We start from the raw sequence: 18,836 nt of genomic DNA on the forward strand, positions 1-18,836 counted from the left end.
ATTTTACATGTCCTGGCTAGGGTCAGTATGTTTTTCTCTACTGTAACATGTTTGAATGTTTGGCTTTAGTTCTCTACTTCTCTCACTTTCATATCCCACCCCCCACCCCCTAACAGTGAGTTTAAAATGTCATTGTCTCAGAGTCCAATAATTTTGTAGATTATATATAAAAAACATTTAAAATATATGTTTGTGTGTGTATATATATATATATATTTTAAAACATACCATATATGTATATACATTAAAAATACGTGTGTGTGTGTCTAGTACATTTAGCTTAAAAGAAAATTGAACTTTAGTAACCGTGTAAAAGGTAAGCACAAGCTCTTCATATGGGCAATACATTTTAAATCACAAAAGGATAATATAAATGTGAAAATGATCTCTTTTTTCTTAGTAAACTTGAAAACAGCCATTCTCTTTAGTTCAGCAAGTATTCAGTACCCATCATAAAGTTTGTCTGTAGTGCCGTGTGCTCAGTTGTGTCTAACTCTTTGTGACCCCATGGACTGTAACTCTCTGGGCTCCTCTTGTCCATGAATTTTCCAGACAAGAATACTGGAGTGGGTTGCCATTTCCTCCTCCAGGGGATATTCTTGACCCAGGGATCAAACCTGCATCTCCTGCATTACAGGCCAATTGTTTACCCACTGAGCCATCAGTTATTCAGTCTGTAGTATGGATGAAAAAAGACCAGTCTTGTTGAGAAGCAGAGACTGATGAAATGACAGTTAACTAAAATTGGGGTGGTGAAAGACAGTTGTATATAACATTGGTTTTTATCAGATGTACAGTCTTCAGTTTGCTCATTAATCTCATATGTTCAGCTGTTTACTTTGAAAACCTTATCTTTACAGATTGAACAAGAAAAGTTGGCATCTATGAAAAAGCAAGATGAAGACAAGGATAAGAGGGATAAAGAAGAAAAAGAAAGCAGCAGAGAAAAAAGGGAGCGGTCTCGAAGCCCAAGAAGGTACGGTACAATCTGCATACCTGATGTTTTGGGTTTTTTATGTGAATTTATTTTTAGTTGAAGGATAGTTGCTTTACAATATTGTGTTGGTTTCTGCCATACGTCAACATAAATAAGCCATAGGTATACATATGTCCTCCCCTCCTTGAACCTCCCTTCCACCCCTCTAGGTTGTTACAGAACCCTGGTTTGAGTTCCCTGAATCATACAGCAAATTCCCATTGTCTAGCTGTTTTACATATGGTGCATACCTAATGTTTTATGAATAACTTAGGTATTAAAATATTGTGTCCAAGCCCTCTGAATATTTGAAGTTGTGTATTTTATCTTCAGGTTAAATCCACCCCCTAGTTCATTTATTCTGCATTTGTTCAATAAATATTTAATTGAATTCTTAACAAAAAAAATAAAAATAAAATATTGTGTCCAGAAAGTTGAGTTCAGTCAGTCAGTCGTGTCCAACTCTTTGCAACCCCATAAATCACAGCAGGCCAGGCCTCCCTGTCCATCACCAACTCCTGGAGTCTGTTCAAACTCATGTCCATTGAATCGTTTATGCCATCCAGCCATCTCATCCTCTTTCGTCCCCTTCTCCTCCTGCCCCCAATCCCTCCCAGCATCAGAGTCTTTTCCAACGAGTCAGCTCTTCGCACTAGGTGGCCAAAGTATTAGAGTTTCAGCATCAGTCCTTCCAGTGAACACCCAGGACTGATCTCCTTTAGGATGGATTGGTTGGATCTCCTTGCAGTCCAAGGGACTCTCAAGAGTCTTCTCCAACATCACAGTTCAAAAGTGTCAATTTTTCAGCGCTCAGCTTTCTTCACAGTCTAACTCTCACATCCATACATGACCACTGGAAAAACCATAGCCTTGACTAGATGGACCCAGAAAGTTACACAGTTAAAAAGGAGCTAAAAATACAATTTAGGAAATTTTTCCATCATACAGTTTTCATGGTGAGCTATGGCTTGCCTCCAGACTAGGATATTTCTTTTTTTAAGAGATCATCATTTGACTATAATAATTATCTCTAAAATCTAGGTAAATTAGTCAGTCCCTTAATTCCTAAATCAAAATCTTGGCTTGTCTTTCATATTGCTTTAAATTATTTTGAGTTACTTTGATGTACTCCAGCTCTTTTCTTTAGTTTTTTTTTTTAATTGGAAATCTATACCCACTAGCCCTTCGTATTGTACTTTTCTTAGATGATTGTAGTGAACGCAAAACAGATGTTTGCTTTCTTTCTCTTTCCATTGAGACTATGGTTAGGTTCCCATTTTTTAATCCATGATTCAACTTGTGTATATGTGGTGGTGAGAATTCCATTAGGCTTTCCATTTTTCGGATTCTAATATCTTCATAAATTAGCTCGCTGGAATTAGTAAAGAGCAGATAATTTCTTTGTCCCTTTTATTGATATACTTGATATTAAAAGCTGTTACCAGGGAAGCAGTATATCTTAGGCAAGTTTGATATATTCATCCTCTTGTGAAGAGCATATTGCTTTAGTTGCCCTAATAATTTTTTGTACAATTCCAAGAGTATATGATGAATTTTGATGGGATCTGTCCAGATCTAAACTGCTTTTTTAGATCTGATTTATATACAGGGCATCCCTGATAGCTCAGTTGGTAAAGAATCCACCTGCAATGCAAGAGACCCTGGTTCGATCCCTGGAGAAGGGATAGGCTACCCACTCCAGCATTCCGGCCTAGAGAATTCGATGAACTGTATAGTCCATGGGGTCACAAAGGGTTGGACACGACTGAGTGACTTTCACTTTCAACAGACAACTTTCTTATTATTACATATTTCATTCCTTTTACACATCCTCTTCCTGTAAAAAGTTGTCCTTTGGTCTTCCCAACTCTCGGAATGATTAAGAACCTAAATCTAGAGTCCTAGGTCAGTATGTTCCTCTCATAACTGTACGGGACCGCCCTGGTGGCTCAGAGAGTAAATAATCCGCCTGCAGTGCAGGAGACCAGATTTAATCCCTGGGTCAAGAAGATCTGGAGAAGGAAATGGTAGCCCACTCCAGTATTCTTGCCTGGAGAACTCCCATGGACAGAGGAGCCTGGTGGGCTACAGTTCATAGAGGCACAAAGAGTCAGACATGACTGAGTGATTAACACTTAAAACTGTTACAGTAGAGAATGTTGTTATCCTTCATTTGCTTGATTTTCTGGTGTTCTCGGCCCTTTTCCTACTAAATAAATGTGAGGGAGTATCTTGTATTTATAGGGAACTGCACAGGTGTAGACAATAATGGTGTAACTTAAAAGGTTAACCTCACTTCTTTTGACCTTTTCTCTGGTCCACGTTATTTAAAAAACCTGAAAAAAAAAATTGCTTTCATCCTAGACGCAAATCCAGATCTCCTTCCCCTAGAAGACGATCTTCCCCTGTCAGGAGAGAGAGAAAGCGCAGTCATTCTCGATCTCCCCGTCACAGAACCAAAAGCCGGAGTCCTTCCCCTGCTCCAGAGAAGAAGGAAAAAACTCCAGAGCTCCCAGAGCCATCAGTGAAAGTAAAAGAACCTTCAGTACAAGAGGCCACTTCTACTAGGCAAGTACATAAAAATTCATTTTTAAATATCACAGTTTTAGGCTGTTATTAAGTCACAATAAATATACTTGTGAGTTAGAAACGTAAACTTGTTTTCCTTACAGGTTTTTAAAATTATAAAGTTAAATTGTTGAAAAGTTCAAATTTTATAGTAAAGTATAAGTAAGATGACCCAAAGGTGACCACTGCTATCTGCTGGTTGTGTTGTTTCAGACATTTTATATACTGTAACTTGCTCCCCCCATCCCCCATATCATGGACAACTTTGCAGTCTTAAAAAATACATGTGATTAAAATTGTTAGTTGTTCTCTGGATTTCAGTGATGTATATATCTTTCTAGATGTTTTTATAGATTTTGAAAACTTTTTAAAGAGAAAAATAACTTTTTCATATCCCTGTATTGACTTAGGAGTCTGAGTAGAAAAGGCACAAAATAAGCTTTTTTTCAATCCCCCACCCCCACCCCACAGTGACATCCTGAAAGTTCCCAAGACTGAACCAGTACTAGAACCTAAAGAACCTTCTCCGGAGAAAAACTCCAAAAAGGAAAAGGAAAAGGAGAAGACCCGACCAAGATCTCGGACACGTTCCAAGTCAAGATCCCGGACACGTTCTCGCTCTCCTTCTCATACTAGACCAAGGCGGCGCCATAGATCTCGATCAAGGTGAGTAGTGGCTTTTAAGATCTGAATAGATCTTGAATTTTTATGTGTTGTTCTCCTAGGTAGAATTAGGTAAATTATTTCAAAGCAGTAGAAAATAATTTAGCACAGGTTTATGTTTTGGATTTCCAGAGATGATTTGAGAACACTGTCTATGTTCTGTTAAAAATCTCCACACAAATAAAAAATTGTGTCCCTTGAAATCCATTTTTTAAATGTAGCTGTTGAGAAAACTATACTAAGGAATTCATTCCTTGCGAGTGGTTTATTCAGATTCTAACTCTGTTGTGGCAGATCATACTCGCCTAGGAGGCGGCCAAGCCCAAGAAGACGACCCTCTCCTCGAAGAAGAACCCCACCAAGACGAATGCCTCCTCCCCCAAGGCATAGGAGGAGTAGATCTCCAGTGAGACGGTGAGGGTTTGGGGGTTTGGGGGGGTGGTTTTTCTAAATTTGGAGCTGTCAGGTATACAAAAGTGCATTGTGTTTGTTTCAGGCTAATCAAGTTAGTGTTCCTTCAGGAAAGAAAAAAAAAAAAGAACTCATGAGTAATAATAGGTAATGTCTCATGAAGGGATACTTCATTTGAGGTGTAATGCTGTTATTTTTGAGTGATAACACTTATCCAGTGTTGGAAGATGAAAAAAACAAGACATTCACCATCCTGTTGGGTATTTGTGTTAATCTTTACCATTTTGGACCCTACCAGGAAATCTTACCAAGTAAGGGAATTGTCCACCTTCTCCCTTTGGCTTTTAATTACCACTAGCTTCTGAATATAGATGACTGTAGAGTCAATAAACTGGTTTTGTTACTGTTCAGTCACTAAGTCGTGTCCAACTCTTTCGCAACCCAGTGGACAGTAGCCTGCCATGGGATTTCCCAGTCAAAAATGCTAGAGTGTTAAAATAATCCATTATACCTTAATGTTTCTTTCATATTAAAGAAATAATGAGTACTTAGGATAAACAGTTGAAGTAGAAATGAAATGATTTAAAAATTACAGCCTCATTCCGTAGATATAACCATTAATGGCAGTTTGGTCCTATTTTTGAAGAGATTTGGCATAAAAGTCACTTTGTCAGACAATACTGGTGTTCTTTTTTCAAAACAATTTTTCAGTTAGCCTAAGGTAAATGTTAGGATCGAACACTTTTTTGACAAAAAGATTATTGCCACACCTGCTTCGAGTAGAGGTATAGTGTTCTGGTAGCAGAGTCCTGTGCCGTCTTGACTATGCATTTCACCTGTTTTTAGAGGAACTGATGATTGTGCTTCAGATTATATTTAGGACAGAATTTTTTTGTGTTTTGAGTCTCTTAAGGTTTTTCAAGGCCCAGATCAACTTGGAGATAATAAGCTCTGTAATTTTGTTTTGTTTCTGCAGTCTAAAGTTTTCCAGAATCCCATATTTTTAAAGAAGATATTTTGGAGGAATTCTCTGGTGGTCTAGTGGTTAGGATTAGGCACTTTAGCTAATGTGGCCCGGGTTCAATCTCCAATTGAGGAACTGAGATTCCACAACCCTTGCAATGTGACCAAAATAAAACAGAAACAAACAAAAAAGACAGTATTTTTTTTCTCAGGGAGGAGTTGTCAAGATATGTTGGATCAGTTTTTATAAATACAACTAGAAATTATGGAATTGATGTTACTAGTAAAGAGACTAAAGATGTAAATGGTCAGTCAATTTAGGCATCCCACTTTTCTAAAACTTATTGTTCCTCCTTGGGAGAAAAGTAATGCTGGTGCTTTGTAGTATAAGATTAGTGGAAACAGCTACTTCTCATACTGGAGTTTTGCAAACAGTGTGTTTTAATTGCTTACTAAGCCATTTAGCAGTCAAGATAATTTGCAGATTGTGTAAGATTCCCTTTCAGCCAGTTTTTGTCTCACACTTAAGGTAGGGTTTCTTTTTTTCAGGTTCTCAGGAATTCTTCCGCCAAAGGTGAATTCTGCAGGTACACATAATTGCAACAGAACTTACCACAGATTTTGCCGCAGAATTCGAGAGTCCCCTGCTTCTAAGTTTATGTAGCTAAATGAATTCCTAATATTGTGCTTTTTTTTAATGCAACATAAAAGGTTGCTTGACATTGTGTTATTAAATGAAAAAATACTTTGCCATCCCAATTTTGTATGCAGACTCCAAAACACTCATTATTCCTAAGGCGAGAAGAGACCGGTTAGTTGTATAGCACTTGACATTTTATAACTATGGGGAAGAAAACTCTCAAACAGAAGCATTTATCAGAATAAGTTATTTAGTTAGTCTCAGAACTAGCTGTTTCCTATCCTGGGTTATGGTTTTGTTTCACACCTTTTTGAAAAAGCAAACTCATTTATGTGCTTAGCTACATAAACTCAAAAGTTGGATAAAAATAGCTGTATTTTTGTGTAAACTGTGCATACATACCTGTAAGGTCATTCTCTCTAAGCGTGCAGTTAATGAACACGAGTACTTTGTTCCACAGAAGAAGGCGTTCATCGGCATCCTTGTCTGGGAGTAGTTCATCATCATCTTCGTCTCGTTCCCGGTCACCGCCAAAGAAGCCTCCGAAGAGGACATCCAGCCCTCCTCGAAAAACTCGTAGGTTATCTCCTTCAGCAAGTCCTCCGAGGCGAAGGCACAGGCCATCACCTCCAGCTACTCCACCACCAAAAACTCGTCATTCCCCAACACCCCAGCAGTCAAACCGTACAAGGAAAAGTCGTGTTTCTGTCTCTCCAGGGAGAACTTCAGGTAAAGGTAAAAATCACATAAAAACAGTATGTTCTTCTTCATGCTGTCCCTACTCCCTTCAAAGTATGAAGTAGCCGGGTAATATTTGTGTCATGTTTTTTGTAAATTTGCTTAGACTCTCACCTTTCCTGCTTTAAGCTCTTGGGGGTTTGCTGAAGTGGAGTTTACATGTAAAATGGTTTTGTTTTTAGCATTGCCCTCTGGTGTTGAGTAGGTGGAAAAAATGTACCATTACCAGCCGTGGGCTGTTAAGAGTTGGGGTAACTTACCAGAAGTTTGTGTTGTCATGGTAAAGGGATCATTTTATTACTGAGACCAGTTAACTTTTTTTATACCCTGCAGATATTTTGTTTGATGTCTTACTTGAGGACTTAATATTCTGTTTTAATTCTTCCTGTGACCACATTGTACTCCCTAGGGAGGGACATGGTGTCCTCCTAAAAGCTGGCTTGTTTTTTTTTAATTTAGGCTCTAGGCAAGGTTCTTCTGAGTGTTGTCCTTGCTTTATTCTGCAGATTGATTTCTGAGGAATTTATGATCTGTGATCCTGCCAGACAAGTAGAATGCTAATGTTAAGTCTTGAGTGAAGGTTGTGGTCTGCTGGCATTTGTTTCTTAAGCGTTAAATACACAATGGAGAAAAACTATGGTATCCATTTGAGTTGAACCTCTGGTACTTAGGGCTGGAATAATAAACAACCTGATAGGTGAGTAGAGGGGGAATGGTGAGATCATAAAAGAACTGTTACAGTAACTGGGTTTTAAGGAGCAATCTGTAGATGAATATATACTGGGATTGCTCTGATCACATTTAAGTTCTCAGGTTATAAATGAAAAAAAATGGGGATATCTCAGTCAAAATCTTGACTATTGTGTTTTTATGAGGTTGACGAGAGCAGCATTTCTGATCAGCACCCTGCTGCTTGGTTTGTGTCCACCCCTCCATCACCCCCTGGCCCCACAACTCTGCAATGTGATGATATCTAGAAAGACAAATTTTGCTTTTTGAAGTCTGTTAGTGTGAGGTGTAGACACGCTATAAGAGTGAGGGGTGAGGGTACTGTCAGATGATGGTAGTATGTAGAGAGTAATGTATAGATTATTTCTGAACTTCAACAGGTTAATTTGCTGATAACATGAATATGATGCAGTCATTTTTGTTGCATTGACTCATCAGACTGACAGCTGGATAAAAACAGACACTTGTAGGTCTTCGAGATTCAGACTTAAGTTTGGGTGTTTTAGGATTACTTACTTTCATAATAATCGTGTCCCATATTACTTTCTATTGAAGAGTTTCCACTCACTTTGTCCAGCTCTGATGCCTCTGATCCTGACTTATTTTTCTTTTCTGGTGAAGTTTTTGCACTTCTGAATACTTATTTCCTTTCTCTGGAGCTAGAAATTTGTCTGGTAAAAAAAAATGTTACGAATGTTACCTTGCAGACATATATCAGATTATGATTTTTCTATTCACATCGTATCACCAAAGCATAATAAAAGTACCTCAGCAGAAGAACTGAATCCTTATTAAATAGGTTGATTAAGCATTATTTATTACCTTTGTTAGGGTCTGCACAGGTACCACCTCTTGTTTTGATATGTTGTCAGAAAGAATGGGCTGCTGCTTTTTGAAAACAAGTCGCAGTGAAGGGAAATGAAGGTGAAAGACAAAGGACCACTTATATTCCTGGAGCTTATGGGACAGGTCTTCCATGTCGAGGCAAAATCCAACCAAAGAAACAAACTGTGGGCAGTGTAGTGAGAGGCTGCCTTTTGTCCACTGAAGCTGAATATTGGTTCTAACTACTTGGAGATAAATAGCTTTTTATAGTAAAGTGATCCCAACTCTTTGTGATGAAATTTCAGAGCTAGGAAAGACTTCAGAGATTGTCATCAAGAAACAGGTTCTCAGGTTAAGTGATTTTGGTCAGGGTCAACCAGCCAGGACTAGAATTTGGGTTCTCAGTTGAAAAATGTCTCCCAGCTTTCCTACCCCCAAATGCCTGTTTTGATTGCTAGGGGAGAGAGATGGAAGGCAGGATCAAGTTTTTCAGCTTCTGTAGCTGATAGTGTGATTTCAGAAATTCCTTTCTTGTCTCCACTGCTAATAAGAGTAGTGATACCATTGAAAAGTGGTATATTTTACTTTTGTATTTCATGTGGTAGTTATCAATCAGGGCCTTAAGGTTCTGCTGTTAATAGTGGGCGGATGGAGGGGGAGGAAAGAAGGAAAACTTTTGGAGGATTAAAGGTAAACTATTTGGAATATAATACACATTCTCATCTGAAAGGAAGCATTTTGTAATCAGTGTCATGTTATAGTTAAATTGCCATTATCTTAGTACATAAAACAGTGCTTTGAAATTAGTGAAATATTTAATGAAATATGTTTCCAGAAGATCTGTACCTGTAGTGGTGGTGATGATTTTAAGTTGAGATCAGTGCAGCAATATAAATTGTGCTCTGTAAATACTTAATGATGCTTTTACTAATTCTGGTCATAGAGTGACATATCTTTACCAGATTAATCTTTCAAGCAAGTCTGCAAGATTAATGATTAATAGGACTACTGAAATAAATTACTGATTTTTCAGTGACTTTGGAGATTTCAGATTTCATGCTAGAGTGATTTTCCCCCTTGAATACTAAAAATGAAACAACATCAACATAAAAATAAGCTCTTTTTTTTTTTTTACGATAAAAATGAATTGTTGAAAAATCTTACCTAGACAAGCAAGCACTAATGAAGCATAGTACTAATAATGCGATGATTCAGTTAGTCTTTTTAAGCCAGAGCAGGGAGTATGTTTAACACTAATTATATCAATAATGACTCAAGACTATTTTAGCCAAGCCATTGTAGAGATTAAATCAGGATAAAACTCCAAATACAAGCTTCTGTGGGGGTGGGGAATGCAATGTTATAGCTCAGTTGCATTATTTACTAAACAGGCATTTGCCAAATTTATAGCAAACATAACCACATTTTTAATGTTTCTTAGAGGAAAGTGCACTCTGGCGTCCAAATACACACCTCAGAGCCCGTTTCTCTAAAGTGGCGCTTTGATGTGCAGGTTTATAAACTAGACTCCCTAAAACGTCGTTTTAAGAGTTGAAGATTCACTGACACTTAGAAATGAAGAGGACCTATCCAGAAAAGAGCTTTGCATGTTTAAAATTTTAAAAACCTTTCTATTTGTGCCTTTGACTTTGTTAAAATGCAAGTTTTAAGTGCAGTCTTGCTACTGATCACTAATTCAATAATCACTAGATTAATCACTGGATTCTTTAGCCATTCCAGTGATTTGTCCAAAAGGCTTGTTATTAGGTAGAATTAATAAAAAGTATAGTGTTAAATTCTTTGATTGGAATGCTTCAGCAAAGATGATTAGATTGCTGTTACTGCCTCTTAAAATAAATCTTTAGAGAAATTTGAATATGTGTGTCTGTTAAACAAAATTATATAAACGTTAGGTTAAACATTCCATATTAATTGCTTCAGTGAAACAAAAATAAGTGTGAGGATCCTGAGGGGATCACTTGTCTTCAAGTTTAGTTCTTAGAGGACTGTTCTGTGATATTTCAGGTTAATCTTGGGTAAGATTAATGGTTATGTATAAACATTTGATTTTAGTTGAAGCAATGGGACAGATAGTATAAACAGAAATAGTAATTGTTAGAAATTAAAGCTCATGCCTGTGCCATAGAAATAGTGTCTTGGATTCAGATCCTAGTTCACTTGAATTATTTGCATGACTTTGGTTAAGGTTGCTTTTTAAAATTAAGCTTTAGAAAGAAACCTTTAGTCTTAGCATTTACTATGTTTACCACGGTGAAGGTCTGCGTGTGTGTGTGTGTGCGTGTGCGATTTCATCTCTTCACTGTGCTGGGTCTTCACTGCCGCTTGTGCTTTTGGTCTACGTGTGTGTGTGTGTGCGCGTGCGTGCGTGTGTGTGTGCGCGTGCGTGCGTGTGTGTGTGCGCGTGTGTGTGTGTGCACGTGCTGTGTGTGTGTGTGCGCGCGCTGTGTGTGTGTGTGCGCGCGCTGTGTGTGTGTGTGTGGTGTGTGTCTGTGTGTGTGTGTGTGTGCGCGCTGTGTGTGTGTGGTGTGTGTGTGTGTGTGTGTGTGTGTGTGCGCGTGTGTGTGTGTGTGCGTGCGTGTCTGTGTGTGTGTGTGATTTCATCTCTTCGCTGTGCTGGGTCTTCACTGCCGCTTGTGCTTTTGCTCTGGCTGCGGCGAGCTGGGCTGTACTCCCGCTGTGCCCGGGCTCACCTTGCTGTGTGTGTGTGTGTGTGTGTGTGTGTGTGTGCGCGCGTGTGTGTGTGTGTGCGTGCGTGTCTGTGTGTGTGCGTGTGATTTCATCTCTTCGCTGTGCTGGGTCTTCACTGCCGCTTGTGCTTTTGCTCTGGCTGCGGCGAGCTGGGCTGTACTCCCGCTGTGCCCGGGCTCACCTTGCTGTGTGTGTGTGTGTGTGTGTGTGTGTGTGTGTGTGCGCGTGTGTGTGTGTGTGCGTGCGTGTCTGTGTGTGTGTGTGTGATTTCATCTCTTCGCTGTGCTGGGTCTTCACTGCCGCTTGTGCTTTTGCTCTGGCTGCGGCGAGCTGGGCTGTACTCCCGCTGTGCCCGGGCTCACCTTGCTGTGTGTGTGTGTGTGTGTGTGTGTGTGTGTGTGTGTGTGTGTGTGTGTGTGTGTGTGTGTGTGTGTGTGTGTGTGTGTGTGTGTGTGTGTGTGTTGTGTGTGTGTGTGTCGTGTGTCTGTGTGTGTGCGTGTGATTTCATCTCTTCGCTGTGCTGGGTCTTCACTGCCGCTTGTGCTTTTGCTCTGGCTGTGGCGAGCTGGGGCTGTACTCGCGCTGTGCCCGGGCTCACCTTGCAGGGGCCCCTCCTCTTGCTGAGCACTGGGCTCTCGGGCGTGTGGGCTGCAGACCTCGCGTGAGGGCTCAGTAGTTGTGGTGCACGGGCTTAGTTGCTCTGTGGCACGTGGGATCTTTCCAGACCAGGGATTGTCTCCTGCGTTAGCAGGCTGATTCTTTACCACTGAGCCACCAGGGAAGCCTTACTTTTTAAAAAATCTTTTCACGGGTAGTTTAAGTCTCTCCTGCTATTGTGAAGGCTATTCTCTACATCAAGAGCCTTTGGTCTCTTAGATGACCAATTTGTTCCTCAGATTTCCAGATCAGATATTTTTCGCTGTGAAAGTTTCATCAGATCTTAAGTCTTAATCAGTTATCATCTTCATTACTTTTCTGGACCAACCTGTAGTGGTGCTTAAAAGTGCTTACATAGTCAAGAGTGTGTGCTTGACATTTTAAGGTAGCACATAGAGATTTACTGAACTAAACTGAAATGCTATTCTCTTAACTATTTCTCTTGGGAGAAAGTTTGAAAGTTTTAAAATCATTGTAGAACTTTCTGAGGCTTTTCACCAAACGTTTATGAATTACTTCTTTTGCTTCAGGTGATGAACAGGATCTTTAAAAGAACTTTTTAATTGTCAGTAAATTATGAGAAGAGTCACACTTTTTTTGTATCATTAAGATGTGTAGCCTTTTGTTCCTTTTTTTTTTTTTTAAATGTATGTAAGTGGGGCTTTTTTTTTCCCCCTCCCCACTTATTTTTAGTGACAAAACATAAAGGTACTGAGAAAAGAGAATCCCCTTCACCAGCACCGAAGCCTCGGAAAGTAGAGTTGTCTGAATCGGGTAAGTCTTTTGTGTTTGTTTTGTTTTTTAAGCTGAATTTAATTCTGGTTAAAGATTAATTATAGCTTAATGATTAAGAGCTAGGACTTTGAAGTCAGACTGGCCTGTTTGAATCCCCAGCTCCACTGCTTTTTGTTTTAATTACTTAAGTTATCTGAGCCTCTTCTCCCCTCCCCTCCCTCTCTCTCCCATCTCTGAATTGCATAATAGTACCATCCTTTAGTCTTTGGTGGTTAACTGAAATAATGTTTATAAGTGCTTGGCACACAGCCTGAACTGTCAAAAATGCCTAGATAAGTTTATTTTTTCATTATATTTGGTAAAGATAGTCTAAATTAGCATTTAAATTGGCATTTTAAGCTCCTTGTTTATTGGGGGCGGGGGGGGGGGGAGTAGATAGTGCTTGACCCAGCTATCACAGATAAAAGTTTAGGAGAACATTTCCCAACTCAAATGTGTTATATTTTCTGTATGCACAACTAAAGAAACACTTTCTAAATGCATCCTTCTTTCAGAAGAAGATAAAGGTGGCAAAATGGCTGCAGCAGATTCTGTGCAGCAGAGACGCCAATATAGACGACAGAACCAGCAGTCTTCATCTGGTATGGACAGTGATTACATGTTTTTTCTCTCTGCATATCCTAATAAAAATATTTAAGATAAAAATATCCACAAGTGTAGTGAGTGTATTTAGGAGAAATATTTTTTTGCCTTCATAGAAATAAGAGGGATTGTTAGTTTTGGAGCTTTGGTATTAAGTACTTCCTTAAAACTTAATTTTCTTTTAGATTGTGAAAGTAATAGATCTTCAGAGTACAGAAGTTAAAACAGGAATAAAAATTGGAAAAGTATGTTTCTTTCCTCAACCCTAAGTCTTAACTCCCCAAAGCTTTTATTTATAAATTTTCTTTGCATGTATTAAGTATCTATAGTTTAAAAACAAACCAAAAACACCTAACAGGCTCAAGCTGTAGATTATAGTGCTTGCGTTTTTAACTTACTATATCTAGACATCTTCCCCTGTTAGTTCTTAAGGGTCTACCTCATTTATTTACTGACTGCAACATTTTAAAAATATTGATAACATACTATGGAGCCACTTGCCTATTTGGACATTTAGGTTATTTCTAGTTTTTTTTTCTGTGTATGTGTTTATATGAGTGTATCTATAAAATGAAATTTCTGAATTAAAAAGTGTGTATACAGAAAACTGATTTTAAAATCAGATATCCTGGTTTTATTAGCTCAGTTGGTATTTGTGATGGAGTCTAGGCACTGCCTTTCCTTTTCACTTATAAAATGGAAACCAAAGCATTCCACAGTGACATTAAGTCAGTTAAAGCTATATAGCTTTTGCAACTCCGTTAAGATGTGGTTAATCATGGAAATGTTTGAAAATGCATTTATGTTTTGGATATTTTTTGGTATTTATAGGAAATGTCAGATACATTTTATTTGATAAATAATAGGGATATGAAGTAAATTATTCAAACCCCAGTCAGACTTTCAGTAGCCTTAAAAGTGCTTAGAGTAACTAGAATTAAGTAATTGCTCGAGATGCTTTTTTTACTGGGCTTTTTGGAAAATCACTAGATTCTTAAGGAGTGCTGTCTTCTCGGCTTGTGCTATGGAAATGATTTGTATAAAATAATTATATAATTGTATTTATGTATGCTTGACTTTGAAGTCGTTGAGCACACATTGGTAATTGTCTTTTTTTTTTTATCAGAACTCATGGCTTGTATGTGTGCTCACTTATGTTCGTGAACTTGATTTGCTAATTTGGATACTCCCTACTTAGCGTCCAAAAACGGGTACAGGCTGTTAAGCATACATCTGATGTGAATTTTTGCTTATTGTATAATTATAGATTCTGGCTCCTCCTCTTCCTCAGAAGATGAACGACCCAAAAGGTCCCATGTGAAGAATGGTGAGGTAGGCAGGCGACGGAGACATTCCCCTTCCCGGAGTGCCTCTCCATCACCTCGAAAGCGCCAGAAAGAGGCTTCCCCTCGGTAATGTCTTCACTCTTGATTTGTAGTTGTGATAAAGCTTCATAACTTAAGGGATGGGCTGTGGGCTTACAATTTGGTTAACTCCATTTCATTAGAGCTTATAGTAGGAAATGGTCAGATTTTGGGGTATTTGGGTTTTCTTTTGTTCAGTGATTATTACTGTTTAATGAGAATTTAGTAAGTTTGTATCAGCATGTCGTCGTGCATGTGCATGACTTGAATAGACCAGTTAAATTACTTCTGACTGTCTTTGAACATCTAAAATATATATATATATATGTATATCTCCATTAATTTGGTGAATGGAATTCTTGACACTTGTTTTTTTCCACTGCTCTCAGGATGCAGATGGGAAAGCGATGGCAATCGCCAATGACTAAAAGGTTGGTTAGATGCTATTTTGTAAATTAGGATTACATGTCAAAGTTCTAGTGACTTAATTTACTGTTTAGGTAACATCCCGTTCCCAGGTTTACAGGTTATGATGGTGGAGAAGTTCCTCAGTTGTTTTGGTTTGATTTAATTATATTTTCTTACACAACAAATTAATGAGGTAGGACAAGAGGTAGGACAGTAATAATAGCTCTTTAGATTTAGTGGGGAGGGACTTGGTGATAATAATAGGGAAGGCAAGAGAAACTTGGGAGAGACATTTAAAAGGTTAAAAAATGACTGTAAGGCTTAAAGCAGTATTTTTGATGCTTCTAAATTTTGTCTTTGGCTGTTGAACATTTCTTCCTTAATAGTTAAAGATATATCAATCATGTGCTCAGTCGTGTCCGACTCTTTGTGACCCCATGGACTGTAGCCCATCCTCTGTCTGTGGAATTCTCCAGCAGGAATACTGGAGTGGACTGCCATTTCCTTCTCCAGGGACACTGCCAGACCCAGGGATCAAACCCATGTCTCTTGCATCTCCTGCATTGGCAGGCAGATTCTTTACCACTGTGTCACCTGGGAAGCCCAAATATTAATCATACTTAGTGTAAAAAGGTTGTTGCATGTATAACTTGTCCTTATTACCAGTGTGACTAGGAAAGGATGTAGTTCTGAAGAGGTCACTGCACGGATAGGAAGCTGTCTTCATTCTGAGACTTGTCTATTCCTAATTCTTGAGGGCTGCTTTGTGTTTTGAGGCTTAATGAAACTGGTTTTTACACAATTTGGGGTGGTGGGAGACTTCTCTACTCAAGTGTCTACACAGAGTTGAAGGCTTGGGTTGTCATTAGTGTTCAGAGTAACTAGAAGATGTTTGCCTTTTTTTCTTTTTTAAACCCCTGAAATGTATATCATATCAATCAGCTTAAAGAAGCTGTAGATCTATTCAGTGTCAAGATTCCAGTTATTAAGTGATTATCAAGTTTTTCTTGTAGTTCCTTAAGAATGCTAGTTTGGTTATTTTATTTAACAGGTTATGGTTTTATTCTCTTCTCAGTTTTCTCACATGGAAACATAGGTCATTGGAAGTTATCACTGAAAGGGACCTTTTAGTGATGCCAAGCCTTTCATTTTGCAACTGAAACTGAGGCACAGGGTGAATCTCTCAGGTCATTAGTATATCGTAATAGATTCTAATCTGAGTTCAGTTTTTTTTTTAATGAGAATATTTTAAAAGGGGAGCCATATAATCAACAATAATAGCCTCTTGTACTGTTACATCTGCTGATAACACACTAGGAGTTCTGCTTTGTATCATCTCATCACTCAGGTTTGTGAGTGTCATTGTTTTTCTCTTTGAGTCAAAACCCAGATGTCTTTACCCATTTGACATCTTCATTACCTATTGAAGCAGTACAGTAGTCCACCCTGTTTCTCTAGGTCCTGTAATTCTCAGATTAACCCTGCTAATAGAGTGACTTCTCCTTTACTGTCTTTCTTGTAATTAAAAATTTGGTGTCTGCATGTCATCTGAAACATATCTGTCTTGACCTATTGCCTCTTTTAGTTTATATTTTAAATCTGCTTAAAGTGAAATCTTAGTCTCCACAAAGCATAAGCAAGTTTAACTTAAAAATCAAATTTATTAGTGGATGTTAGAATGTTCATTGTTGTGTTAATGAACTCTCGTTAGTTTAATTGGGGCATCAAGCCAAGTAAACTTGAGAAAATATTTCCAGATTCACAGGGAGCTTCAGTCCTTTACTGGGCAAGAAATTAGGAACTAATTACAGTTGACCCTTGAACAACATACATTTGAACTGTGGGAGTCCACTTACACAAAAAATTCTTTTTTCAAATAAATAAATACTGTAGTAATGAGTGATCCTCAGTTGATTGAGTCTGCCAGTGCAGAATCTGGATATAGAGGGTTGACTATAAAGTTATCTACAGATTTTTAGCTGCACAGATTCAGTAACCCAAGCTCCCCATTGTTCAAGGATCAATTGTATATTATTTGACTGCTTTTTATACACAGACTTAGCCAATAGATGTCAAAATGGCTTGATATTTACTTTAGTAGATCTACTGGGAGACTACTATGAGTTGATCCGGTTGATGATAATCATATTTTACAGGTGTGCCTTTTGTGGTTTGCAGCAGAGCTCAGAATTAAGGTCTATGATTTTTATCTATATTTTAACCATAGTGCTCCTCATCATGGCTTAAGTGCTCAGGCAACTTTGTTTCTTTGTCTTTGGAGTAGTGTTTTTAATTAATTGTTTGCAGTTGAACTCTTGTTCAACCATAGGAACGTATTTTTTTACAGAGCAAGAACTTGGGAGCACTGACACTCAGTTTTGGGGCCTTTAATTTTAAATGTCTATATTATCACGTTGCATGTTTCTAGGCTTTACAGCAGTTGTTCTAACAAGGAATCAAAAATTACTTGAAGAACCTTTTTATTAACCTACATCAGCTGGACCATAGCCAAGACCTGGTGAACACAAAGTTCAGATAAGTTTCCCAGCTGTTTCCAATGTACAGTCCAGTTAGAAAGCAACTCCCTGAGGTAGTGTTATCAAAGTGTTTTCACCTTGTGTCATGTTAAGAATGTTCTGAGTGACCCAGACTGCATATTTATATACTGCAACAAAAGTTTCACACAACAAAATTTACCATAGTTATAAAACACTTAGCTTTTCTCTTTTCCTTCTTTCTTTTTTTTAACCTGTTCTCATGGAGTTTTGACTGACTGCAGTGTAGTTTGAGAAACACTGCTGTGAGGGATGAAGTGATGGCTGCTGCCCTTTGGGTTGACAGTGACTGAAACTAAATCATCTCGATCACTTAGTTACAGATGTTACTGACTCTGAATCAACTATAATTCTTCTTTGGTTTAGTGGTAGACGGAGGAGAAGTCCCTCCCCACCACCCACCAGAAGGCGACGTTCTCCTTCTCCTGCTCCTCCGCCTCGTCGACGCAGGTCTCCCACACCACCACCACGGCGGAGGTATTTATGAGATAGGCTTGTGGGTGCTGATGGGAGCAACTTTGGATTTCTGTGATTGAAATATTTATTCAAGTGGCCTTGTTCAGCTGTTTAGAAAATACCACATATTAACATTTCCATTTACCTGACAAGTCCAGGACACACAAATCTAGAGGGAGAGAGAAAGTAGATTCATGATGGTGCCCAGGGTGGGATGGGAACCAGGAGTCATGATGGTTGAAGACCATGAACGCAGTTGACCTTGAGCAAGGTCAAGGATTGGGGGTACTGACGAGTAGCTGAGAATTTGACTCTAACTTTACAGTTGGGCCTTCCATATCTGTGGATTCAGCCAACGGCCAGTTGTGTAGTACTGCAGTGTATATTTTTAAAAATCCACATATAAGTGGACCCATGCAGTTCAAACCTATGTTCAGGGGTAACCTATATACTAAAACAATTGAAATTGGGTGAATTTTATGATTTATAAATCATATATCATTAAAAGAGGTTAAGTAAATTAAAAGAGTCACTCTAGTCATTATAGAGGGAACATTTTTATGTTCAGATATTTTCAACCCATTGAATATGGGTTGGTTGAATCTCTGGATACTGGGTCTTTGAACACAGAGCACTGACCATCTCAGACAAACCCAAATTGAAAGTGATTCTACATAGTAACTGATGAGTACTCCAAAAAAAATCGATTGTGAGAGAGACTGAGGAACTTACAAATTGGCAGAAAAACTAAGGGCATGGGACAGTTGGATGCAATGTAGGATTCTGATTTTTGGAAC

The 18,836-nt window shown here is 38.5% G+C and overlaps 1 protein-coding gene across 5 annotated transcripts in view; it reads left to right on the forward strand.

Annotated features, from left to right (window-relative positions):
- SRRM1 (serine and arginine repetitive matrix 1) overlaps positions 1-18,836 on the forward strand; it is a 30,235-nt gene that overhangs the window by 5,586 nt on the left and 5,813 nt on the right. For 2 of the 5 annotated variants that reach the window (XM_070458943.1, XM_070458947.1), the window contains 10 exons: positions 861-976; positions 3,341-3,544; positions 4,016-4,210; positions 4,502-4,621; positions 6,682-6,956; positions 12,573-12,653; positions 13,169-13,255; positions 14,524-14,668; positions 15,010-15,051; positions 17,950-18,060. In XM_070458943.1, the coding sequence (XP_070315044.1) occupies positions 861-976; positions 3,341-3,544; positions 4,016-4,210; positions 4,502-4,621; positions 6,682-6,956; positions 12,573-12,653; positions 13,169-13,255; positions 14,524-14,668; positions 15,010-15,051; positions 17,950-18,060 (1,376 nt within the window). The remainder of the gene's footprint in view (positions 1-860; positions 977-3,340; positions 3,545-4,015; positions 4,211-4,501; positions 4,622-6,681; positions 6,957-12,572; positions 12,654-13,168; positions 13,256-14,523; positions 14,669-15,009; positions 15,052-17,949; positions 18,061-18,836) is intronic. The other 3 variants (XM_070458944.1, XM_070458946.1, XM_070458945.1) reach the window with 3 other exon arrangements.

This window comes from Odocoileus virginianus, chromosome 30, assembly GCF_023699985.2.
Source record: "Odocoileus virginianus isolate 20LAN1187 ecotype Illinois chromosome 30, Ovbor_1.2, whole genome shotgun sequence".
Lineage (NCBI taxonomy): Eukaryota > Metazoa > Chordata > Mammalia > Artiodactyla > Cervidae > Odocoileus > Odocoileus virginianus.